Consider the following 27,306-nt stretch of genomic DNA (forward strand, 5'->3'; position numbering starts at 1 on the left):
GCAGGTCGGTCATGCTCTCTTCTCGCTGCTGCCATCAGGAAGAAGGTACAGGAGCCTCAGGACCCACACCACCAGGTTCAGGAACAGTTATTACCTCCAACCATCAGACTTCCGAACCAGAGAGGATAACTTCACTTGTATACAACAAGTATGCTGCATTGGATACTGTTGGGGGGTGCGGGGGGATGACTTACCTGGGGCAAGCTGCAGCAGCCAGATCTCTGGCACTGAGTCTGGTTCTGCAGTGCAGAAGGGAGGGTGGAAAAAGAGGAGAGCGGTAGTGATAGGGGACTCGATAGTTAGAGGTACAGATAGGAGATTCTGTGGTCGTGACAGAGAATCCAGGATGGTTTTTTGCCTTCTGGGTGCCAGGGTCAAGGATGTCTCTGATCGCTTGCATGACATTCTGAAGTGGGAGGGTGATCAGCCAGATGTCATGGTGCACATCGGTACCAATGACATAGCAAGGAAGAGTGAGGAGATCCTGGAGAGTGAGTATAGAGAGCTTGGTAGGAAGTTGAAAAGCAGGACCTCGAGGGTGGTAATCTCAGGATTGCTACCTGTGCTATGTGCCAGTGAGGGTAAGAATAGGATGCTTTGAAGGATGAACAAGTGGCTGAGGAACTGGTGTAGGGGGCAGGGTTTCAGATTTCAGGATCATTGGGACCTCTTCTGGGGCAGGTGGGACCTGTACAAGAGAGATGGGTTACACTTGAACTACAAGGGGACCAATATCCTTTCAGGGAGGTTTGTTAGTGCTATTGGGGAGGATTTAAACTAGATTTGCAGGGGGATGGGAACCAGAGTGCCAGAGCTGACAGTGTGGCTGGGGTGCAAACAAATGATGTTAAAAGTTCAAGCAAAGCTGCTAATAGAAAGGTTGTGAGTGGTGGTAAAAATCTTCTGAGGTGTATATATTTCAATGCTAGGAGTATTGAGGGGAAGGCAAACGAGTTGAGGGCGTGGATTGACATGTGGAATTATGACGTTATAGCAATTAGTGAAACTTGGCTACAGGAGGGGCAGGACTGGCAGCTTAATATTCCAGGGTTCCAATGTTTCAGATGTGGTAGAGGCAGAGGAATGAAAGGTGGGGGGGTAGCATTGCTTGTCAGGGAAAATGTTACAGTAGTGCTCAGGCAGGACAGATTAGAGGGCTTGTCTACTGAGTCCTTATGGGTGGAGCTGAGAAACAGGAAAGGTATGGCCACATTAGTGGGATTGTATTACAGACCACCCAATAGTCAACGAGACTTGGAAGAGCAAATCTGCAGAGAGATAGCAGGCAACTGCAGGAAACATAAAGTTGTGGTGGTAGGGGATTTTAATTTTCCATACATTGATTGGGACTCCCATACTGTTAGGGGTCTAGATGGTTTAGAGTTTGTAAAATGTGTTCAGGAAAGTTTTCTAAATCAATATATAGAGGTACCAACTAGAGGGGATGCAATATTGGATCTCCTATTAGGAAACGACTTAGGACAAGTGACGGAAGTGTGTGTAGGGGAGCAATTTGGTTCCAGTGATCATAACACCATTAGTTTCAACTTGATTATGTACAAGGATAGATCTGGTCCTAGGGTTGAGGTTCTGAATTGGAAGAAGGCCAAATTTGAAGAAATGAGAAAGGATCTAAAAAGCGTGGATTGGGACAGGTTGTTCACTGGCAAGGATGTGGTCGGTAAGTGGAAGGCCTTCAAAGGAGAAATTTTGAGAGTGCAGAGTTTGTATGTTCCTGTCAGGATTAAAGGCAAAGTGAATAGGAATAAGGAACCTTGGTTCTCAAGGGATATTGCAACTCTGATAAAGAAGAAGAGAGAGTTGTATGACATATATAGGAAACGGAGAAATAAGGTGCTTGAGGAGTATAAAAAGTGCAAGAAAATACTTAAGAAGGAAATCAGGAGGGCTAAAAGAAGTCATGAGGTTGCCTTGGCAGTCAAAGTGAAGGATAATCCAAAGAGCTTTTACAGGTATATTAAGCGTAAAAGGATTGTAAGGGATAAAATTGGTCCTCTTGAAGATCAGAGTGGTCGGCTATGTGCGGAACCAAAAGAAATGGGGGAGATCTTAAATGGTTTTTTTGCGTCTGTATTTAATAAGGAAACTGGCATGAAGTCTATGGAATTAAGGGAAACAAGTAGTGAGATCATGGAAACTGTACAGATTGAAAAGGAGGAGGTGCTTGCTATCTTGAGGCAAATTAAAGTGGATAAATCCCCAGGACCTGACAGGGTATTCCCTCGGACCTTGAAGGAGACTTGTGTTGAAGTTGCAGGGGCCCTGGCAGATGTATTTAAAATGTCAATGTCCACGGGTGAGGTGCCGGAGGATTGGAGAATGGCTTATGTTGTTCCGTTGTTTAAAAAGGGATCGAAAAGTAATCCAGGAAATTATAGGCCGGTAAGTTTGACATCGATAGTGGGTAAGTTATTGGAGGGAGTACTGAGCGACAGAATCTACAAGCATTTGGATAGACAGAGACTTATTAGGGAGAGTCAACATGGCTTTGTGCGTGGTAGGTCATGTTTGACCAATCTATTGGAGTTTTTTGAGGAGGTTACCAGGAAAGTGGATGAAGGGGGATGGGAACCAGAGTGCCAGAGCTGACAGTGTGGCTGGGGTGAAAATAAATGATGTTGAAAGTTTAAGCAAATCCGCTGATAGAAAGGTTGTGACTGGTGGTAAAAATCTTCTGAGGTGTATATATTTCAATGCTAGGAGTATTGCGGGGAAGGCGGATGAGTTGAGGGTGTGGATTGACACGTGGAATTATGATGTTGTAGCAATTAGTGAAACTTGGCTACAGGAGGGGCAGGACTGGCAGCTTAATATTCCAGGGTTCCGATGTTTCAGATGTGATCGAGGCAGAGGAGTGAAAGGTGGGGGAGTAGCATTGCTTGTTAGGGAAAATATTACAGCAGGCAGGACAGATTAGAGGGCTTGTCTACTGAGTCGTTATGGGTGGAGCTGAGAAACAGAAAAGGTATGGCCACATTAGTGGGATTGTATTACAGACCACCCAATAGTCAACGAGACTTGGAAGAGCAAATCTGCAGAGAGATAGCAGGCAACTGCAGGAAACATAAAGTTGTGGTGGTAGGGGATTTTAATTTTCCATACATTGATTGGGACTCCCATACTGTTAGAGGTCTAGATGGTTTAGAGTTTGTAAAATGTGTTCAGGAAAGTTTTCTAAATCAATATATAGAGGGTCTAACTAGAGGGGATGCAATATTGGATCTCCTGTTAGGTAACGAATTAGGGCAAGTGACAGAAGTCTGTGTAGGGGAGCACTTTGCTTCCAGTGATCATAACACCATTAGTTTCAATTTGATCATGGACAAGGATAGATCTGGTCCTAGGGTTGAGGTTCTGAACTGGAAGAAGGCCAAATTTGAAGAAATGAGAAAGGATCTAAAAAGCGTGGATTGGGACAGGTTGTTCTCTGGCAAAGATGTGATTGGTAGGTGGGAAGCCTTCAAAGGGGAAATTTTGAGAGTGCAGAGTTTGTATGTTCCTGTCAGGATTAAAGGCAAATTGAATAGGAATAAGGAACCTTGGTTCTCAAGGGATATTGCAACTCTGATAAAGAAGAAGAGGGAGTTGTATGAAATGTATAGGAAACAGGGAGTAAATCAGGTGCTTGAGGAGTATAAGAAGTGCAAGAAAATACTTAAGAAAGAAATCAGGAGGGCTAAAAGAAGACATGAGGTTGCCTTGGCAGTCAAAGTGAAGTATAATCCAGAGAGCTTTTACAAGTATATTAAGAGAAAAAGGATTGTAAGGGATAAAATTGGTCCTCTTGAAGATCAGAGTGGTCGGCTTTGTGCGGAACCAAAGGAAATGGGGGAGATCTTAAGTAGGTTTTTTGCGTCTGTATTTACTAAGGAAGCTGGCATGAAATCTATGGAATTGAGGGAATCAAATAGTGAGACCATGGAAACTGTACAGATTGAAAAGGAGGAGGTGCTTGCTGTCTTGAGGAAAATTTAAAGTGGATAAATCCCCGGGACCTGACACGGTGTTCCCTCGGACCTTGAAGGAGACTAGTGTTGAAATTGCGGGGGCCCTGGTAGAAATATTTAAAATGTCGCTGTCTACGGGTGAAGTGCCGGAGGATTGGAGAGTGGCTCATGTTGTTCCGTTGTTTAAAAAAGGATCGAAAAGTAATCCGGGAAATTATAGGCCGGTGAGTTTAACGTCAGTAGTAGGTAAGTTATTGGAGGGAGAATCTACAAGCATTTGGATAGACAGGGGCTTATTAGGGAGAGTCAACATGGCTTTGTGCGTGGTAGGTCATGTTTGACCAATCTGTTGGAGTTTTTCGAGGAGGTTACCAGGAAAGTGGATGAAGGGAAGGCAGTGGATATTGTCTACATGGACTTCAGTAAGGCCTTTGACAAGGTCCCGCATGGGAGGTTAGTTAGGAAAATTCAGTCGCTAGGTATACATGGAGAGTGGTAAATTAGATTAGACATTGGCTCGATGGAAGAAGCCAGAGAGTGGTGGTAGAGAATTGCTTCTCTGAGTGGAGGCCTGTGACTAGTGGTGTGCCACAGGGATCAGTGCTGGGTCCATTGTTATTTGTCATCTATATCAGTGATCTGGATGATAATGTGGTAAATTGGATCAGCAAATTTGCTGATGATACAAAGATTGGAGGTGTAGTAGACAGTGAGGAAGGTTTTCAGAGCCTGCAGAGGGACTTGGACCATCTGGAAAAATGGCAGATGGAGTTTAATACTGACAAGTGTGAGGTATTGCACGTTGGAAGGACAAACCAAGGTAGAACATACAGGGTTAATGGTAAGGCACTGAGGAGTGCAGTGGAACAGGGGGATCTGGGAATACAGATACAAAATTCCCTAAAAGTGGCGTCACAGGTAGATAGGGTTGTAAAGAGAGCTTTTGGTACATTGGCCTTTATTAATCGAAGTATTGAGTATAAGAGCTGGAATGTTATGATGAGGTTGCATAAGGCATTGGTGAGGCCGAATCTGGAGTATTGTGTTCAGTTTTGGTCACCAAATTACAGGAAGGATATAAATAAGGTTGAAAGAGTGCAGAGAAGGTTTACAAGGATGCTGCCGGGACTTGAGAAACTCAGTTACAGAGAAAGGTTGAATAGGTTAAGACTTTATTCCCTGGAGCGTAGAAGAATGAGGGGAGATTTGATAGAAGTATATAAAATTATGATGGGTATAGATAGAGTGAATGCAAGCAGGCTTTTTCCACTGAGGCAAGGGGAGAAGAAAACCAGAGGACATGGATTAAGGGTGAGGGGGGGAAAAGTTTAAAGGGATCATTAGGGGGGGCTTCTTCACACAGAGAGTGGTGGGAGTATAGAATGAGCTGCCAGACGAGGTGGTAAATGCGGGTTCTTTTTTAACATTTAAGAATAAATTGGACAGATACATGGATGGGAGGTGTATGGAGGGATATGGTCCGTGTGCAGGTCAGTGGGATTAGGCAGAAAATGGTTTGGCACAGCCAAGAAGGGCCAAAAGGCCTGTTTCTGTGCTGTAGTTTCTATGGTTCTGTGGTTCTAAGGGAAGGCAGTGGATGTTGTCTTCATGGACTTCAGTAAGGCCTTTGACAAGGTCCCGCAGGGGAGGTTATTTAGGAAAATTCAGTCGCTAGGTATACATGGAGAGGTGGTAAATTGGATTAGACATTGGCTCAATAAGAGAAGCCAAAGAGTGGTAGTAGAGAATTGCTTCTCAGAGTGGAGGCCTGTGACTGGTGGTGTGCCACAGGGATCAGTGCTGTGTACATTGTTATTTGTCATCTATAGCAATGATCTGGATGATAATGTGGTAAATTGGATCAGCAAATTTGCTGATGATACAAAGATTGGAGGTGTAGTGGACAGTGAGGAAGGTTTTCAAAGCTTGCGGAAGGACTTGGATCAGCTGGAAAAATGGGCTGAAAAATGGCAGATGGAGTTTAATACAGACAAGTGTGGAAGGACAAACCAAGGTAGAACATACAGGGTAAATGGTAAGGCACTGAGGAGTGCAGTAGAACAAAGGGATCTGGGAATACAGATACAAAATTCCCTAAAAGTGGCGTCACAGGTAGATAAGGTCGTAAAGAGAGCTTTTGGTACATTGGCCTTTACTAATCAAAGTATTGAGTACAAGAGCTGGAATGTTACGATGAGGTTGTATAAGGCATTGATGAGGCCGAATCTGGAGTATTGTGTTCAGTTTTGGTCACCAAATTACAGGAAGGATATAAATAAGGTTGAAAGAGTGCAGAGAAGGTTTACAAGGATGTTGCCAGGACTTGAGAAACTCAGTTACAGAGAAAGGTTGAATAGGTTGGGACTTTATTCCCTGGAGCATAGAAGAATGAGGGGAGATTTGATAGAGGTATATAAAATTATGATGGGTATAGATAGAGTGAATGCAAGTAGGCTTTTTCCACTGCGGCAAGGGGAGAAAAAAACCAGAGGACATGGGTTAAGGGTGAGGGGGGAAAAGTTTAAAGGGAACATTAGGGGGGGGCTTCTTCACACAGAGAGTGGTGGGAGTATGGTATTTGCTGCCAGACAAGGTGGTAAATGCGGGTTCTTTTTTTAACATTTAAGAATAAATTGGACAGATACATGGATGGGAGGTGTATGGAGGTATATGGTCTGTGTGCATGTCAGTGGCACTAGGCAGAAAATGGTTTGGCACAGCCAAGAAGGGCCAAAAGGCCTGTTTCTGTGCTGTAGTTTTTCTATGGTTTCAACTTCACTTGCCCCATCACTGAATTGTTCCCATCACATATGGACTCACTTTCAAGAACTCTTCATCTCATGTTCTCAATATTTATTGATTATTTATTTATTATTACTTTTTTTTTTGTATCTGCACAATGTTGTCCTTTGCACACTGATTGTCCTGTTGATGTGATCTTTCATTGATTCTAATATGGGTGTTGGATTTATTGAGTATGCCTGCAAAAATATGAATCTCAGGGTTGTACATGATGAGATATCATATATGTACTTTGATAATACGTTTACTTTGAATGTTTTATAAAGGATGAATTTCTTCAGTACTCTTATTTGTACCTTAATACTTGATTACACATTTTAGAAGAAAAGCCAGAGAGAGAACATAAAGGCATAGAACTGTGCAAACCCGCAGTACCTGCAATACCACCGAAGAAACCTTTGCCTCCGAAGACTAATTCTTTGAACAGACCAAATGCATTGCCTCCTAAAAGGCCAGAAAGACCAGCAGCACCTGCAGCTCATACCAGGTATGTTTTGTCATTTCGTAACAATTTTCACTTGATATTCAATGTTTGTTGTAACAGTGAAAGTTAGCTTTTCATTACTGATTAATTTTGTACGATATAAGAGCAGAAGTACACCATTTGGTCCGTTCATCGTAATACAGAATTTTAAATAGTTTATGACAAATATGAAAAATATTTACTCTCAATTTCTGAACTTTCTATCTCAAAGATCTGCTATCTTGTATATTTGTATTGCAACAAAACACTTACCCTATATTTTTCACGTGTATGACAATTTCCTCATAAATGCTCATGGCTTAAAATCGTTGCAAATTGTCCATGTTAACTGTAGCACCTCGCCCATTAATATCACTTTTTTATTTTTTTGTCAAAGTCAGACTCGTGTTGTGTTCAAGTATATATTTAAGCATGCATAGTAGTTTCTTTTGTCCTGTGCTAATTATCACTCACCACTCTGACTTCTCATCTTTTTCTCCAGTCCTGAAGTAGGGTCTTGGCCCAAAACATCGACTGTTTACTCTTTTCCATTGCTGCTGTCTGGCCCGCTGAGTTCTTTCAGCATTTTGTGTATGTTGCTTGGATTTCCAACAAGATTTTCTCTTGTTTGTGATAACCCACCTTTTCATGCTTATCACCAGAATTAGGTTTCAACTTGATGTGTAACAGCACAGAAATCAACAAGTAATCTCTGTTCAATCTACAGTAGTTCATTTATGTTTGAATTTAAAAATCTCATATCTATTATTATTAGTGTAATACAATGTTGCCCTATCAAGTTAATGCCTCATCTTCAAAGGCCAATCCAGTTAGACCCACTCTGCTGTGCTTTCTCCATATTCTTTCTTTGCCTGCTCCAAGCACTTGCCTTTAAGAATCAAAGAAAGTATGTGTGAGAAACTGTGAATAACAAGTTGTTCAAATTTAGAATATACTACTGGAAAGTAGTGGATGCACATTGTCTAGCAGCTTTCAAAAGATAACTGAATAATCCACAATTAAAGGAAATGCACATTCACAGGTTTCTCTTTATCTGTTCTACAAGTCATTTTCTTAAACTGAAGAAAATTAACTCAATATTATTTCAATAATTCTTACCAAAATATTCTGTTATTAGATCTTTTATTATAGATTTAATCTTTTCCCTACTACTGATGTTAAGCTGATACATTAGTAATTCCCTGTTTTTTATTCTTTAAATAATCATGTTACTACCCTTTAATCCACAGCATAATAAAAGCATCAATTTTAAACTATAGGATGTAGATTCTTGGGATTTATTGGTTTATAATCTCACAAACTTTTCTAGAACTACACTTTTTATGACTATTAATTACCTACAGTTTATCATGCCAGTTAGGCCCATCGTTCTTTGGCAGGTTATTTGCACCTTCGCATAAAACACAGTGTATGTCTTTCTGCCACTTCCATATCCTGCATTATAAGTGGACCCTTTTTATCTGCAATGGACCCAATTTTCCCTTTTCACAACTGAAGAAATTAGATCGATATATTTCAGAGTTTAGAAGAATGAGGAATGATCTCACTGAAACATGTTAAGTCCTTACCGGAAGCATAGGAATTTCTTTGTGCAGAGAGTGGTGAATCTCTGGAGTCTCTTGGAGGGTTATGGAGGCTAGATCATTAGGGGTATTTACAGAGGAAATAAATTTAGTCCTAAAAGCTTGGGGAACTAGCACATAATAGGAAATGAGGCATGATCGTGTTGGATGGTAGAGCCAGCTTGAGCAAATCTTTCTTATCTTCTTGCTCTCTCAAAACTGTTGTCTATTTTTTGTTTGTATTCTGTCCACTCAAACTGTGCCTTGAAAAAGTATTCAGCCCCTAACCCTTTGTTCACATAAATGAGTATTAGAACCAGGGATTTTGATCAATGCTTCTGTTTTCAGAGTCCAAGAAGCAAGGAAAATTGTAAAGCATGGGAAACTAAAAATTCAAAAACTGAAGTGTCAGCAATTCAAAAGTATTCATCCCCCTTTGCTCAGTGCTTAGTAGAACCACCTCTCACAGCTATTACAGCCAGTAGTCTTTTTTGATGAGTCTCTATTAACTTTGCACGACATGATGGAGTGAGAGATTTGCCATTCTTCCTTGCAAAATTGCTCAAGTTTGTCAAGTTAGTTGGGGAGTAACGGTGGACAGCAATCTTGAGGTCCTGCCAGAAATGTACAATTGGGTTAAGGTCAGGGCTCCGACCGAGCCACTCAAGGACATCAATTTTCTTTATTTGAAGCCACTCCATAATAGCCCTGGCAGTGTGCTTTGAGTCATTGTCCTGCTGAAAGACGAACTTCTTCCTCAGTTTAAGCTTTCTGGCAGAGGCTAGCAGGTTTTATCCAGGTCTCTACATTTAGCAGCATTTATCTTCCCATCAGTCCTGACCAGATTTCCAGTCCTTGCTGCTGAAAAGCATCCCCATAGCATGGTGCTACCTCCACCATATACTACAGTAGGGATGGTGTTACTGGCTGTTGCGCATTATTAGATTTGTGCCATATGTACCACTTAGTGTTGAGGCAAAAAACTTACACTTTAGTCTCATCAGACCACAAGACCTTCTTCCATTTATTAGTATCTTCTAAGAGACACTTTGCAAGATTTTTATGGGCAATGATACATTTTTTATTCAGCCAGGGCTTCTTCCTTGCCACTTTTCCATAAATACCTTTTTTGTGGAAGGCCTTAGAGATTGTGGAGCCACGAACTTCATCTCCATTTACAGCTACTGACTTCTGCAGCTCACTCAGAGTGACTGTTGGCGTCACAGTAGTCTTTCTTATAAGTGCCATTCTCAAGCGACTATGTGTAGAGGGGGCAGCCTGACCTAGGCAGCGTATGTGAGGTGTTCTAGTACCCTTGTGTTTCTCTATTATCATTTCCCTGTCTTGTCTTGAATGCTCTTTTGTCTTTATTTTGGATTGGTCTTTTGAAAATCTACCATACTGTTGGACCTTACAGACAGAGGTAGTATTTGCAGTATTCTAACGAATTCATTGAAAACAGGTGATCCTCCAATTTTCTACATCAACAACTGCTTTAACTCTGGGATGTTTGGAGGGTTTCCTTGCATGATCTGCTTGCTTCAGGTCCTTCTACAACATTTCTATATGATTAACGTCAGGACTTTGACTCAGCCATTCCAAAACATAAATTTTCTTCTTTTTAAACTATTCTGTTGTTTATTTACTATTGTCTTTCAATCATTATCTTGTTGCATCATCCAACTTCTATTAAGCTTCAGGTGACGGACTGCTACCCTGACATTCTCCTGTGAAATATTTTCACCTCCTTCAGCATTGTATGTTGTGCTCTTGGTGTGATCTTTGCAGGATGTCCACTCCTAGGAAAAGTAACAACAGTACTGAATTTCCTCCATTTGTAAACAATTTCTCTTACTGAGGGCTGATGAACACCCAGGACTATATATTGGTAAATGGGATTCATTGTATATGGTCAGCATGGATACAGTGGACTTAAAGGGGTGGTTATCTTCTGTTTAACACACTGACAAAGTTTGTCATTTTAGTTATTTTGTTGCCCTTTTTCCTTATTCTCCATAATTGATTGTCCCCCTTTAGTCTGCAAGGATACTGCATTTCTTTTTTATGCATACTTTTGATCCATGTTGTTGTAAGTTTTGTGTTCATTTTGAGATAGTACCTTTAACTCTCTGACCCCATTTGCTACTTGATTTTGTTTTTGTTGCTATTACATTTCAGACCTACGTTTCCTACGTTTTTTTCTTTCCTTCCTGAATTTCCCTGAGATTGCCATTCCAGATTAAGAACTCTCCAATATTCCCAACAAACACCCCTATGAGGGTATTAGTCCCACTCCCACTGATACCTAGCCAGTCTGATGTGTAGTGTTCTCACTTGCTTCAGAAATCAAACCCTCCCTCAAGGGTTCCCAACCTGGGACCTATGGACCCCTTGCTTAATGGTATTGGTTCATGGCATAAAAAAGGTTGGGAACTCCTGCCCCATCCTTCCATCCAATGTGCATCCTTCTGTTTTGGTAACATCTGGAGTAATCCTGAGATTCCTATCTTTTCAGGTCTGTCTTTCATCTTTTTTCTAATTCCCTACAAATCAGCTTTCAGTGACCCCTCAGATTCTGATGGCTTATGGCCCCCTTTCAGGATGCTCTAAAACCATTCAGTGACATTCTTGACTCTGGTGCATACCATTCTGGAGTCCCAACTTCAGCAACAGAAATGGCAGACATCCCCACGAGTTATTGAATCTCCTGTCATTCTCCCCACCTCTACCTCATGCATGATCCTCTGAACTACTTATGATACCCTGTGCCTAGGTCTGTCTGCACTCTCTTGTGGAACCATCACTCTTACCAGACTGTAAATGGGAAAATGTTTGTGATTGGGATGGATCAGGAATTTCCCAATTACCTGTTTATATTCACTGTCTGCACATATGTTCATAGGCTGCAGAGTGACCACTTTTCTAAATGCTCTACCCATAAAGTTCATAGGCTTTCAGATGCACCACAGTGAATTCGGCCACTGCTCCTGCTCTAAAACCTGGAGCTCAAACTGCCATAACTGAAGGTGTTTCCTGCACATTTAAGCAGTGTCCGTGACTTTGCCCAGGCACAAGATGCACCTTCACTCAGCTGAGATGCCCTTGCCTCATATTTACTGATAGTTTTTAAATTAATTTGTCTTTGCCTTTTTCCATTGTTATTCTGAATTTAATGAAATGATGAGGGCCTAGGGCAGCAAGGGCATGGGACTACTACCACTTCATCTTGACTTGGATCTATGCTACTGTTCTAACATTCCCAGCCAATATCCTGGAGCTCCCATTTAACACCACTCAGGGACTAACTTTACACAAGGATTGTAGAAGATGACTCTCAAGGGTTAGTTGGGGTGGTCATTAACTATTGACATTGTCAGCAATGCCCACATTGCGTGGATAATCACTTTAACAATGAATATCTCCACCCCTCTGAAATATGTTGTGTGTGCACCCAAGCAACTGAAATTCAGTTCATTTATCTCCAGCCTCTTTGTGATTACATTGGTGCCCTCAGTCTGTGAACATCATTTCAGCTATTTAAATTTCTTTTTCAGGAATGTGTGACATTTTATGCTGGATGATAAATTTCCCCCCTCCACCCACCCAGAAAAAACAGACCGCCTCTGCCAGTCCAGATATTCAAAAATGAAGCAATGCTCACAGCAGTAACCCAAGCCACATTTGCCAAGCTGCTAGACAGGGGATGGAAATTCTAATAATGAGAATAAGTAATATATTTTTAGCTAAGGCAGTACGTCTGTAATGTATAGATTATAGGGTGATTTTTGCCTTGGACCCATGCATTCTATTATCTGCACTAAGTAGAAACTTCGTGCCTCTGCAGTTGACTCAACGTGTCTGCATTGGCATACTTAAAATTCTGTGAAAAATCCAATTGAACATTCTCTCTTGCTGACTCTTGCAATCAATTCTAAAAAGGTGATATCCTGGGTTTTCAGTAATATGGTTCTTAAAAATACTAGGCTTTTATCATTGAGATTAGCTATATGGCATGTATATCCATTTGTTCCCCACTGTTAATCAGTAAACTGTACTGATTGCATTATTGGCTGAGCCCGCATAGAGAAACATGGATGGTTAGGAGCGCTGTAAGGTCACACTCTGAGTCTTGAGAACATCATAATGATGCAGATAACATGGATTGATTTGGTCTGGCTAAAAGGGTACTTGAGTTTCATATTAATCTTTTGAGTAGTAATCTAGTGGTGCTTTGTACTGCAGGTTCACCTTGCACTTGGAAGCATAATTTGCTCACAGTTGGTTTTCTGATAAGCAATAATTAAAAGATCCTGTCCTTGGGCATGTGATCTTAATTCTCTCAAGCATACCAGTTTGTACAATTTTTTTAGAAAAACATCAAGATGAAAAGCAGAGTGATTTTTTTGTGTTCATTGTACATGCTTTACTCCATTGCTGCTGGTAAGAGTTTAATATGCAGATACTAAACTAAGTTTAGCTGCATTATGTTCACACAAGTGGCTAAAATGGTGAGGATCTGTTCACTTCTGGGATGAGTCATTGATGTCTTTTGGGACAAAGGAGTTTAATAAAGTGATGACATCAAAATATTTTTGATAAAAACTGTTGCATGTATTACTTCCCCTGTTTTTTTTTTAATATAGCATTTAAGTTTTGACCAGTGACTTTCAGAAAAAGTGTTTAGCTTATGACCATCAGTCAAGTGCTGAGCTGAAATAAAAGTCAAGACTCATTCAATGCTTGTAACCCTGGTAAATATAGTCATTGATGGAGATCTATGTGGTTTCGTTTGTGCATATTCTCAAGAATTTATTGGACCTGCACTGTTAATTGTAACCAAACAATATAACTGCCGCAAATATTTCATTACTGAAAGTAATTTAGAAAGGCTAAGTTGCTTAGGTGTGAGCAAATAGGTTTTCACATTTCAGTATTCTACAAAGCTGACACTCCATGTATCTTGTATACCTAATTACTTAATTCAAATTATGTGAATGATACTGTTTACTTGGGCAGGTCCGACGGTGATCCAAAGACAGAATTAGGAGCTTCAGGTCTGTTTCACAGTACATCAGAGAAAGAGGCCTTGGAAAAGACCAATGACATTGGTAAGAAGTCACTGTCCTGCTCAGCTGCTGTTTCCAATGATCTATAAATAGCTGCATTATGATGAAAGAGCGCACTGCATTATAACGCACATCAACATATTGAACTGCCATAGTGAACCAACACACAGTACGTATTTTGATGATACCTTTTTTCCAAGTGGGATTTATTACAAAGAGTGGTGAAAATTCAAGCTAGTATACCTTGTTTCAAAGGAGCTTTACATCTATAAAGTAAGCAGTAGATAAATTCTGCATTTAAAGAATGGCCTGTGATTACCAGTCTCCACTGAAAAGCAAGTAACTCAAGCTTGTACAGGACTTTACTGATTTTATCCTTTGAGTTTATCTTGATAAGATTTACTAATTTTTGGAGTATTTCATGTACCTGGAATTTAAATACATTTAAGTAAAATGATCAGCAGCAATGCAGTGACATATCAAATATTGTGGGAGAACCTGCAGTCCCTTGGAATGTTCAGTATATTTTGCATGCATTGGTGAGTTCAAGAAGCTTATATTGTAATGCATTTGTACCTATGCTCAATTTTTTCACCAGCTTTGAGAGATCCTTTTAAACTTTTTGAACTGAAGTTAGTGCATGTTTAGACAGATTGTATAAATATTTTAATGTTAAAGCTTTGTTACTTTACTAACTTTTTTCAACGTGTGTCCTTCAGTATAATTCTGCATTGCTTATACTGTATTTTATGCAGTCATTTAATGCAATTAAATTCATTGAAATTTAACTGGCACACATTACTGTATAACTTAAAGCAATGTTTATAAGAGTCAGCCCTTCTGATAAACCTTTGTTTAATAAAAACCAGAATTCATTGCTTTATTAAAATTATTTTGTTGCTTTGCCTAAACAAGCAGTGAGAGGATATAATATAACAGCAAATAATGTGAACTTAACTGATAATAATATGGTAATTGGTTTGAAAGTTATAATGTAAAGACATTAGTGTGCTAGTTGCAGAGAAAATAAATGTGATTCTTTTCTTGCAAAGTAATGAGAAATCCTAAAATCTGTAAATGTACAACTTTTGCAGCTCTCAGACTCTTGTAACTGCTATAGCATTTTATTGCAATAGATGGAAAATGTTATATTTTCAGCCCATTCTAAAACAGCCTGTTATGCATGCATTCCTTGCTCTAGTATTTTAAAACACTTTTTTTTTAAGATCTTGTAGACTATTTAGCAACAGCATACAGAATGATAGATATGTACAGTGCAGGAGTTTGCCAGTTGGACTATCATGCACAAGTTCTTTGAACAAACAAAACAGTTAGATCTGTTTTATTGTTCTTTCACCAGGACCCTAGAAATTGTTCCTTGCAGAGCATACATTCCTTATAGAATTAGTATAGAATCTGCTTTGACTAGCTGAAAGTGTGCTCAGGTGGGGTGAGTAAGGGGTGAGTAAGGGGGGAATGAGGGGGATCTAGCAAGAGCACAACCCCGCATTCCACTCTGATCGTCATTGTCAGTCAAGGAAGCAAGTATGTGCACATAAAGTGTTTTAATGTATCTTTTAAAATCCCTGACCACACCCTTTTGAGGCAGTGGATTCCGGGTCATATCAATTTAATGGATAATTTTATTTCCTCTGTCGGTTATTTTAGATCATTACAAATCCTTTTGCCAGTGGCAGAATAGAAAGTAGGAATTTCTGTATGTAATACCTTGACTTCTGGAGAACTATCAAACCTTCTCATCTCTCCAGAAGCCACTGATCAAGTAGGGGATGAGATAGTCCCTTCATTTTTCCAATCTTTATGTCAATGGTGAAAAGATGAAAAATTGGAAACAGTCAATCTGTTTTAGCTTCAGCAGAGTTTATTGCTCAACTATAAATCCCAGTTCTAGAAATCTGTAGCAACAAGAGTGGGTGAATGGTAGGTAACGTGGATCTAAGGAGGGGAGTAGAAATTTTGTTTTTTAGAATAAAGTTCTATTGTAGATTCTAAATTATAAGATATTTTCCCCTTTTAAGTGATAATTTAATACAGGAGTAGGGCAGAAAAAAAACCTTTATTATACTTTACCTTCAACTTTATTATATTTATGTCTTAACATTGTTCTCATGGCCACACTTTCTGGCAGGTTGGACTGTTAATCCAGATGAGAACAATTTCAATATGATCTACAAAATATTTCTCTTCAACACTGCAGTTTTAAAGTTTTTAGTACAAAGATTTAAATTTCATGGCTAACCTGTGAAAATTAGTAATTCTACAATTGCTATAATCAACATAGCGCAATAAAGCATTATGAGAAGCTCTGTGTGTTGTAGCTTGAGGTGCAAGTGATAATACAAATCTGCAAAACTAGACTTTATTAACATGACAGGCTGGTTTGAGAGTTAGAGAGAACCATCTACTTTGTTTTGTACATATTTTGACTTGTGAAATGCTAAACTTTAACATTAAGCATGAATTTTGTAACATAATAAATACACAATTAAATGTGAAAACTGCTTCAGTAACTTTCTGTTGTTCTCATTGTTTTCAGACATTCCTTTCATGTGACGACTTTGCTTTCCTTTCCCATCACTCCTTGTAAAGCCTTTTAACTCTCACTTCTATTTACCATGGGTAACTCCACTTCCATGCCCTTTGAGGGTAAGACTGACTTAATCTTGACAGTCGTTAGAGCTCTTGAGTTATTTCTGCTCCTCGCTTTCCATTTATTGCAATGACTAGTTTCTAGACAGATCTCATGTGCAATCAAGTATCGATTAGGAATGTCTAACTATTCCAGTTTTTCTGTACTTTATTTCTTTAAGAATGAACTGTTACAAGTTTTTATATTGCTGTTTTGAAATAAAAATTTTAAAGTGTGGAAAGAATTAACATATAAAAGAAAGCTTTCATTTCAATTCTTCCATGCTGAGAATGGTGTGTATGGGCCAGTTGCTGGAAACCTTTGTGCATAGTGTTCAAGGTGTAGTTGGCTCTCCTTCATTTGCTTTGCAGTGAACAAAAGTCATGGGAGGTGTTGTGATGACAAGACTCTTGGTAGAGGGAGAAATGGGGCAGGGAAATGTCAAGTAGCACAAAGATAAGGGTCACGTGTTGGGGTTGTTTGGTAGTCATAACTGGCTGAAAGGTGGAGGGTGGATTGGAATCATGATCAGATTTTGAATTTGGGAATATTAGGTTGAGGTTTGATGGAGTTGGAACCAGGATTCAGTTATGGTGCTATGGTAGAAGAGACCTGAAATTGCTGTCGTAAGAGGCAGGTATGTAATTATATTCAGGTAATACCTGGTGCTTGATTCCAGAGCCTTAGACTACATCGGGTGCTTCCATTCCTAGTCTTAATTGAAGCAAATCTCATGAGTAGCCTTCACCATCCATTGGCTAGACATGTGTAATTGAACTTTGTGAAAGTAATGTCAAGCTGTGCACTCATCGTCACTGTACATAATCCAAATAACTCTTTGCATTCAGTGTGTCAAATTCACGGGGACCCAGAAGAAAAATGGCAAACAATGGCAAACCCATAAGTTTTTGATTGGTTTCACTGTTTAATTTTCTGATTAAATTCTGTTGAATAGTGCATATAAATGAGTTGTTCTCTATTAGCCATAAAGTATTATTGACTGTTTTCTGTTGAAGGAAGATTCAAAAAAAATTGTCTCTGTGGACTCCTATGATCTCCAGATTCTGTTTCTAAATGCTCAGATCATTTGCCTAATCCTCGGTACTGGGTAAATGAGAATTTTCGCCCAACTATATATTGAAATGACCAGTGTTTCTGTACCTTGCTACAATTCTATCCCTTAGCCATTATATCCACCCCTAATCTGGCAGCACTCTGAAGTGTATCCATACTATTTAAATACTACTTAACTCTGACCTTGAGAGGAGCTTTGGATCACACTCCTACACTATCCACTTTCAAGCATTTTGTAGTCCTTAGGCCATCTATTGCCACATCTTTAAAATTGCCTAACCCACCTAAACTTGTCTGTGTCAAGCCTTCTTCCATTTTTGTATTACTTCTTTCCTTGACTATTTCAGCATGCCTTTATATTCTGGAAACTGCAAGTTATTAGAAAACTCTACTTTCCTTATCGTAATTATCAGTAAGGATCACTTACTTCCCATCCCAGTGTTCACTAACTAGTATTCACTTCCATTGGAACAAATAACTTGATTGAAAAACTGAGTATAAATACTGCCAGAATTTTCCCTTCGTATCTTTCTATCCTATCGCCTACATTCTTTCAATTTTTGGCTCCTGTGTATACTCAAATTTAATTGCTTCACCAATGGTAACTATGCCTTCAACTGCTGCTCTAACCTCTGGAATTTCTTCCCTAAACTTCACTTTCTTCTTTCTCTTTAAGAATCCTCTTAAATTCTACCCCTGTGTAATGATTTGTTTGATAATGGTCAGGCAAATCACCTTGAATCTTTTTTGCTATGTTAAATACTGTAGCTCGAGGTGATGATTCTCTTGACTGAATAACCATGCCATAAGGTCTTGTCTTGTGAAAAGAGGAAATTCCATTATATAGCATTTTGTAGCCAAATAACAATAATCAATTCATAGAGGTCCTTACTGGATCTTCTGTGAGGGAATAAGACAGGACAGATGACAGAAATGGATTTAGTGATCATAATTCGATTAGTTTCAAGATAGTTATGGAGAAGGATAGGACTGGGCCTTAGGTTGAGATTCCAAATTGGAGAAAGGCCACTTTTGATGTATTATGAGGATCTGGCAAGTGTGGATTGGGATAGGTTTTTTTTCTGGCAAAGGGTAAGTGGGAGGCCTTCAGAAGTGAAATATAGAGTTTGTATGTTCCTGTTTAAATAAAAGACAGGGTTAGCAGGGTAGTGAACATTGACTTTCAAGGGATACCGATGCCCTGGCTAAGGAGGAAGAGGAGGAGGAGCATGGCACATATAGGCAGCAAGGAACTAATGACATACTTGAGGAATATGAGAAATGCAAGAGAGCGCTTACGAGGAAAATCAGGAGGGCTAAAAGAAGGCATGAAGTTGCGCTGGAGGACAAGGTGAATGAGATTCCTAAGGGCTTCTACTATTAAGAGCAAAAGGATAGCAAGGGACAAAATTGGTCCACTTGAAATTCACTTGAAATTAAGCAAGTCATCTCTGCATGGAGCCGAAAGAGAAGGGTAGATCATAAATGGATTTGTTGCATTTGTATTTATTTGGGAGTAGACACAGAGTCAACTGAACTGAGGCAAAAAAGCAGTGAGGTCATGGACCATATCAGGATTACAGAAGAGGAGGTGCTTCTGTCTTGAGGCAAATTGGCATAGATAAATCGCCAAAGCTTGATAAGGTGTCCCCTTGGATCTTGTGTGAGGCTAGTGCCGAAATTGCAGGTAGAGGTATTTAAAATGTTCTTAGCCACGGGTGAGGTGCCAAAGGATTGGAGGATAGCTAATTTGTTCCATTGTTTAAAAAAAGCTTTAAGAATAAGATGAGAAGTTATAAGCCGGTGAGCCTATAGTGGGTAGGTTATTGGAAGGTATTCTGTGGGACCAGGTGTACAAGTATTTGGATAGACAGGGATTGATTAAGGATGGTCAATATGGCTTTGTGAATGGTAAGTTGTGTCTAACCAATCTTGTAGAGTTTTTCGAGGATAAAACATTGATGAAAAAAAGGCAGTAGATGTTGTTTGCATGGACTTTAGCAAGGCCTTTTATAAAGTCCCACAAGGGACACTGGTCAAGAAGGTTCAGTCCTTTGTAATTCAGGATGAAGTAGTAAATTGGATACAACATTGGCTTTGCAGGAGAAACCAGAGAATGGTAGTAGATAGTTGCCTTTGTAACTAGTGGTGCACCGCAGGGAATGATGCTGGGTCCATTGTTGTTTGTCATCTGTATCAACGATCTGGATGATAATGTGGTAAAATGTACAGATGACAACAAGATTGGAGCTTTAGTGGACAGGGAGGAAAGCTATCAAAGTTTGCAGCAGGATCTTTGTCAGCTGGAAAAATAGGCTAATAAATAGCAGATGGAATTTAATGCAGACAAATGTGAGGTGTTACTCTTAGGGAGGACAAACCAGGGTAAAACTTACACAGCGAACAGTAGGGGATTGAGGAGTGTGGTAGAACAGAGGGATCTGGGAGTCCAGTAACATCACAGTTAGATAGGGTTGTAAAGAGAGCTTTGGGCACATTGGCCTCCATAAATCAAAGTATTGGGTACAAGTATTGGGATGTTATGTTGAAGTTGTATAACACATTGGAAAATTTACAAGGATGTTGCCAGAACTTGAGAATCTGAGTTGTAGGAAAGTATTTATTGGTCAGGACTTTATTTCCTGGATCGTGGGAGAATGAGGGGAGATTCGATAGAGGTATATAAAATTATGAGGGGTATTGAAAAGGTAAATGCAAGTAGGCATTTTCAGCTTGAGTCTGGGTGAAACTAGAACTAGAGGTCATAGGTTAAGGGTGGAAAGTGAAATATTTAAGGGGAACTTCTTCAATCCGATGTTGGAGAACTTCTTCATTTGGCGGTGTTGCGAGTGTGGGACGAGCTGCTGGAGGAAGTGGTGGACTAGAGTTTGATGTCAACATTTAAGAGAAGTTTGGATAAGTACATGGACAGGAGGTGTATGGAGAGCCGTGGTCCAGGTGTGGGTCGGTAGGGATAGGCCAAATAACAGTTTGGCTTGGACAAATATTAATCCAGTTGATGCTCCTTGATGATGTCAAGATTCAGTGAAATGGTACACCCTATCCTTGTTATACGCGACGGGTACATTCCTCGAAGTTGACGCATAATGTGAATAATTATTTAAATGGAGAAAATAGGGATGCGTTCCAGAGGACTTCCTAAATATGTTTTATCTGTAACATTTTTATACCAATATGACACAAAAGCAGTACTACAAGACAACATTTGTATTATATTTAATCAATTTAAGGTACTATTCGATGTAATAAATCATAGAAAGTTAACATCCTCTGGTGTATAGTACTCACCAACAGTGGCAGGTGTGTTCACTCCGGGAGATGAGTGGTTGTTGTGTCAGGCAGCTTTACATGGATAAGGTGGATGGTTGTGGTCATCAGGATAATACCAAGCACAGCAAGGGGTGAAGGAAGACTCACAGAACTCTTAGAACTGCTGGCAGCGGAAAGATTACAGCGATTTGCATAAAGTGGTGCGGGTTGTTTGCTTGGCAGCACTTTGTTTTAAATTTGCTTGTAGGGAAGAAGAGTTGACGGCAGGGAACGACTGAAATGCTGACTCCATTCTAAACTTGGGTCCACGTCCATCGCCATTTGTGCCAAATGTTCCGACTTCCACCGTTTTCACACCGTTGGTAAACTCCCGGGATTTTCAAAATTGTCTGTTGCTTGCAGCATCTGAGAGATAGTTCGCCGTAAAAAAATACGTACACCTTGAATGTGGATCACACCGTTCGAGTGGTTGAATCAGCAATGTTGTGCTAGGCGGCAGGAAATGCACTGTTATATTAGGATGAATGCTGTCCAAATGTTTAGGATGGGCTGGCGCATTGTCAAGCAACAAAAGAACTTTAAAGGCAAGACTCTGTTCCCTCAGTAGCATCCCAGAGCTGTGTTAAAGCAGTTCTCTGCCGCTTGGCTGATGGCCCAGGACATGACATCGGACGCCTAGGAGGCATAATTAAATACTTCAAGCACAAAATCACTTCACAGTAGGTAAAACCAACAAAAGTTTAAGATTGCACATCCACACCTTGCCAAAACCGATGTGAGAGTGGCGGGAGAGAGATTGTGAGGAGCGCGCACCTGACTTGTATTGGCGGGAAAGCGATGCTTCTCATCCCAACAGAGAGACTGTGAGGCGTGCGCAAGTGACTCGTATTGGCGGGAATGCATAACTGTGAGTTTTGGATGCATATAACGAGACATTGGTAGAAATAGGTTCCTGACATAACTGTGAATCCGCATAGTCTGAAGACGCATATAACGAGGATAGGATGTACTCCCTACCAGTTAATTTGTCTACTGATTTTTACAATGTCTCCTGGAAGAACAGAGGTTTCATTTTAGTTTTAAACATGAGGTTTAAAAAGAGCACTGGTGCTTTTGGGACTTTTCAGCAGGTTGCAATCATAATGATTTATTAGGCACTCAGCAGAGACCAATAAAAGGAAGTGACGTGAGTGAACAGTATCAGGCTTTGGCTCAACTGGTTTGGGCAAGTACAGGTGGAAGTTCTAAGTAAGTTTCTAGTAAGTTTTTTTTTGTTAGTACATAGCAAGTGTGCTGGCAATGGGTCTGGAGGTAGTGGTATGTTCCTTGTGTGAGCTATGGGAATTTTGGGAGACCTCCAGTCTCCCTGATAACTACATTGCAATGAAGTGCACCGAGCTGCAGCTCCTTAGAGACCATTTTAAGGAACTGGAACTGCAGCTGGATGACCTTTGGTTCATATGGAAAAATGAGGAAGTGATAGAGACTTGGAGAGCTTAGAAAGTGAGGTCCTGCTTCAGCTGCAAAGGCTGAAAGTTAATAGATCTCCAGTGCCAGACAACATATATCCAAGATAAGTTAAAGAGGTCTGTAATTATATATCATGTATTTTTCAAAAGTCAGTGAAGACTGCTGAAATCCCTAAGGACTGGAAATGGGCTAATGTTGTCCCAGTATATAAGAACCGCACTGACCCTAGTAACGATAGACCAGTAAGCTTAACATGTATTGTAGGAAAAATAATGGAAACATTAATAAAAGATGAGAAGGAAAAGCAGCTGATAAGAACAGGCATATTAGCAGAAAGCCATCATGGGTTCAGAAAGGGGAAATCGTGTTTTACTAGTATGCTGGAATTCTATGAAGAAGCAATTAAAATTTATGATAACAATAGACTAGAACTTTCAGAAGGCTTTTGACAAAGTATCTCACAAGAGGTTAATAATCAAATTACAGGAGGTAAGGTGTGCAAACGTGTGCAGAATTGGCTCAAAAACAGGAAAATAATGAGTTATGGTGAGAGGATCATTTTCACACCTAGAAGATGTTAAAAGCAGGGTCTGCAGGGATCAGTTTTGGGGCTGCTGCTGTTTTAAATTTACATTAATGATTTGGATAAGCACATAACAAATAAACCAGTAAAGTTTGCAGGTAACACAAAATTGTGTGGGGGGGTGCGGGTTGATAACAGCAGAATCGAAACAGATCTAAACAAAATCCAGATGTGGGCAGATAAATAGCAGATGAAACTTAATGTAAGTAAATATAAACTATTACATATAGGAAGTAGAAATATTAGATATAAATATACAATGAGGGGTCTTGAGTTAAAAAATGCACTATATGAGAAGGATTTGGGCATCCTGTTGGAGTTACATCTGGACATTGCACAGAAGCAATTTGGAAAGCTAATAGAATATTGCACTGAGTGGAGTTCAAGTCAAGAGACATTCTCCTGAAGCTATATAATGTGCTTATGAGTTCTCAACTTGAGTACTGTGTGCAGTTTTTGGTCCCCATATTTTATGAGGGATTTGAAGGCACTGGAGAGAGTTTAGAGATGCGTGACCAGATTCATTCCAGGTCTACAGGGTATGAGATGGAAAGAATTAAATCTTTTTAGTCTATGCAGATGTAGAATGAGAGGAGATATGATAGAAGTGTTCAAAATCATTAAGGGTATAAGTAAGGTGAATGCCAGTTGCTATTTCAAAATTAATCCATCAACAAGGACACAAGGCCATAGGTTGAGATTGGTTAAGGGGAAATTTCAGACTAACATCAGGAAGTATTTCTTTACACAGCGAGTTGTGGACACATGGAGCAAACTACCTAGTTGTGTAGTGAGAGTAATACCTTAGAGTCTTTCAAATCTAATCTCGATAGTTATTTCAACACACTATGTGAATAGGAATTTGGCAAGCTTTGTTGGGCCAAATGACTTGTTCTTGTCAGAAACTTTCTAATGTTCTAATGATATAGGAGCTACAGGGAGGTAGTCACCCTTAAGTTGCAAGAGGCATGTAGCTGGGTGACTGTCAAGAAGGAAAGGGAATAGGTTGCCTGTGCAGAGTACCCGTGGCTGTTCCCGTCAATAATAAGTATACCACTTTGGATACTTAGTTTGGGGTTGGGGTTGATCTACTGGGGGAAGCCACAGCGACCTGGTCTTTGGCACCGATTCTGTCTCTGAGGCACAAGAGGGGAAGAAGAAGTGTGCAGTAGTGATAGGGGATTCCGTAATTAGAAGAGCAGTCAGCAGATTCTGTGGACATGAAAGAGATACCCAGATGGTATGTTGTCCCCTTGGTGCCATGGACAGGGATATCTCAGATTGGATCCGCAGCATTCTAAAGGGGGAGGGTGAACAGCTAGAAGCTGTGGTACATATTGGTACCCACAACATAGGTAGGAAAGAGGAGGAAGTCCTGAAGAGAGAACGTAGTAAGTTAATTAGAACGCTGAAAAGCAGGACTTCCAGGGTAGCGAATTCTGAATTGCTGCCTGCGCCACGTGCTATGTGCCAGTGAGGGTAAGAAAAGGATAAGCTAGCAGATGAATGTTGAAGATGTGGCTGAAGAATCGGTACGGGGACACGGTTTCTGATTTCTACATCATTAGTATCTCTTCTGGGGAAGGAATGACCTGTACAAAAGAGACGGGTTACACCTGAACCCGGGAAGACCAATATCCTTGTGGTCATGTTTGCTAGAGCTGTTGGGGAGGGTTTAGGCTAATTTGGCAGAGGGATGGGAAGCAGAATGATGGGGCTGAGGATTGAGCAGTTGGTATACAACTAGATGCAGTTTGTAGTGAGACTGTGAGGAAGGACAGACAGCTGATAGACATGAATTGCAGTGTAACAAGGGGACAAGATCAAAAAGGGTGATGACTGAAGGTATTATATTTGAATGCAGGCAGTATATAGAATAAAGTAGAAGATCTTGTAGCGCAGTTAGAGACTGGTAGGTATGATGTTGTGGGCAGCTCTGTGTTGTAGCTGAAAGAAGATCATAGTTGGCAGTTTTATGTCCAAGGATACACATTGTATCAAATGGTTAGTCAGGTAAGCAATGGTTATGTGGTGGCTCTGTTCGTAAAATTATGAAATCAAATCTTTAGAAAGAGGTGACATACGTTTGGAAAATGTAGAATCCTTGTGGGTAAAGTTGAGAAACATCAACAATAAAAAAAATCCCAACGGGAGTTATTTGCAGGCCTCCATACAATAGCCAGGATGTGGGTTACAAATTGCAACGGGAAATAGAAAAGCCATGTAAAAATGGCAATGTTGCGATAGTCATGTGGGATTTCAATATACAGGTAGATTGGATGGAGAGCTTTGTGGAATGCCTATGAAATGTCTGTTTTGAGCAGCTTGTTGTAGAGCCCACTAGGGGAATGGCAATAATTGATTGGGTGTTATGTAAAGACCCAGGTTTGATTAGGGAGCTTAAAGTAAAAGAACCCTTAGGAGACAGGGATCATAGTATGATCAGTTTGAAATGGAGGAGATAAAATTGGTTGTATCAGTATTATAGTGGAGTGAAAGAAATTACAGAGGCATAAGAGAGGAGCTGGCTAAAGTTGATTGGAAGGGGACTCTAGCAGGTATGACAGCAAAACAGCAATGATTGGAATTTCTGGGAGCAGGAAGGATAAAGATGAAGAAGTATTCAAAGGGAGGATGAAGCAACCATGGCTGACAAAGTCAAAGATAGAGAGGGCATATAATAAAGCAAAAATTAGTGGGAAGGTAGAGGACTGTGAAACTTTTAAAAACCAGCAGAATGCAACTAAAGGAGCCATAAAGAAAGAAAAGATGAAATATGAGGGTAAACTAGCCAATAATATAAAAGAGGATACAAGAAATTTTTCCAGATATATAAAGAGTAAAAGAGATAGGATAGGTGATAATGGACCACTGGAAAATTACACTGGAGAAGTAGTAATGGAAGGCAAAGAAACGCTGGACAAACTTAAGTATATTGCATCTGTCTTCACTGTGAAAGACACTAGCGGAATGCTAGAAATACGAGTGTGTCAGGGCAGAAGTGAGAGAAGGTGCTTGCGAAACTGTAAAATTTGAAGGTAGATAAGTCACCTGGACCAGATTGACTTAACCCCAGGGTTTTGATAGAAGTAGCTGAAGAGATTTTGGAGGCTTTAGCAGTGATCTTTCGAGAATCACTAGAATCTAGGATGGTTCCGGAGGACTGGAAAATTGCAAATGTCACTCCATCCTTCAAGAAGGGATAGAGGCAAAAGAAAGGAAATTATAGGCCAGTTAGCCTGACTTCTGTGGTTGGGAGGATGTTGGAATCTACTATTAAAAATTAGATTAAGAACCTACTCTTGTTTCATAGTCAGAAGAGGAAGCAAATGAATATTACACTTGCTCAGTCTGACTTGAATGAAGAATAACAAGAGCATTCTTTGGAGAGGGAGATTAAGGCCAGAACCAGCATGGTTTCCTTAAGGGAAATCTTGCCTGACAAATCTGTTGGAATTCTTTGAGGAAAAAGTAGGCAGGATAGGCAAAGGAGAGTCAGTGGATGTTGTTTATTTGGATTTTCAGTAGGCCTTTGATAAGGTGCCACAAGGTAACAGCCCATGGTATTACAGAAAAGATACTAGTATGGATAGAAGATTGGCTGACTGGCAGGAGGCATAGAGTGGGAATAAAGCTAGCCTTTTCTGGTTGGCTGCCAGTGACTAGTGGTGTGCTGTAGGGGTTGGTGTTGGGACCGCTTCTTTTCATGTTATGACTCTTCAGAGAACATGTTAAAGAACTGGAGGTGCAGCTCACTGACCTTCGGCTCATACAGGAAACTTAGGAGGTGATAGATAGGAGCTACAGAGAGGTAGTCATTCCTAGGTTGCAGGACACAGGTACCTGGATGATTTGTCAAGAGCGGGAAAGGAAATGGGCAGCCATTGCAGAGTACCCCTGTGGCCGTTCCCCTCAATAATAAATATATTGCTTTGGATACTACTGGGAGAGGGACCTTCTAGGGGAAGCTGCAGCGATTGGGGCTCTGCCACGGAGTCTGGTGCTGTGGCTCAGAAGGGAAGGAGGGAGAAGAGGACTGTAGTAGTGATAGTGGATTCCATACTTAGAGGAGTAGATGCAAGGTTCTGTGGATGCAATAGAGACACCTGAATCAGGTCCACGGCATTCTAAAGCCAGAAGTTTTGAAACATGTTGGTACCATTGACATAGGTAGGAAAAGCAAGGAGGTCCTGAAGAGAGAATTTGGGGAGCTAGGTAGAAAACTGAAAAGCAAGACCTCCAGGGTAGTGATCTCTGGATTGCTTCCTGTGCTAGGCACCACTGAGGGAAAGAATAGAATGATTTGGCAGATGAATGCGTGGCTGAGGATCTGGTGTAGGGGGTAGTGTTTCAGAT

General features: G+C 40.3%; 1 protein-coding gene across 1 annotated transcript in view; it reads left to right on the plus strand.

Moving 5' to 3' along the window:
* The window catches only part of sh3kbp1 (SH3-domain kinase binding protein 1), a 245,343-nt gene that overhangs the window by 192,863 nt on the left and 25,174 nt on the right, over positions 1-27,306 (plus strand). Inside the window, exons 12-13 of the mRNA XM_072260725.1 lie at positions 7,092-7,257; positions 13,833-13,924. Coding sequence (XP_072116826.1) covers positions 7,092-7,257; positions 13,833-13,924 — 258 coding nt within the window. The remainder of the gene's footprint in view (positions 1-7,091; positions 7,258-13,832; positions 13,925-27,306) is intronic.

The sequence above is a fragment of the Mobula birostris genome, chromosome 6 (genome assembly GCF_030028105.1).
Source record: "Mobula birostris isolate sMobBir1 chromosome 6, sMobBir1.hap1, whole genome shotgun sequence".
Classification (NCBI taxonomy): Eukaryota; Metazoa; Chordata; class Chondrichthyes; order Myliobatiformes; family Myliobatidae; genus Mobula; species Mobula birostris.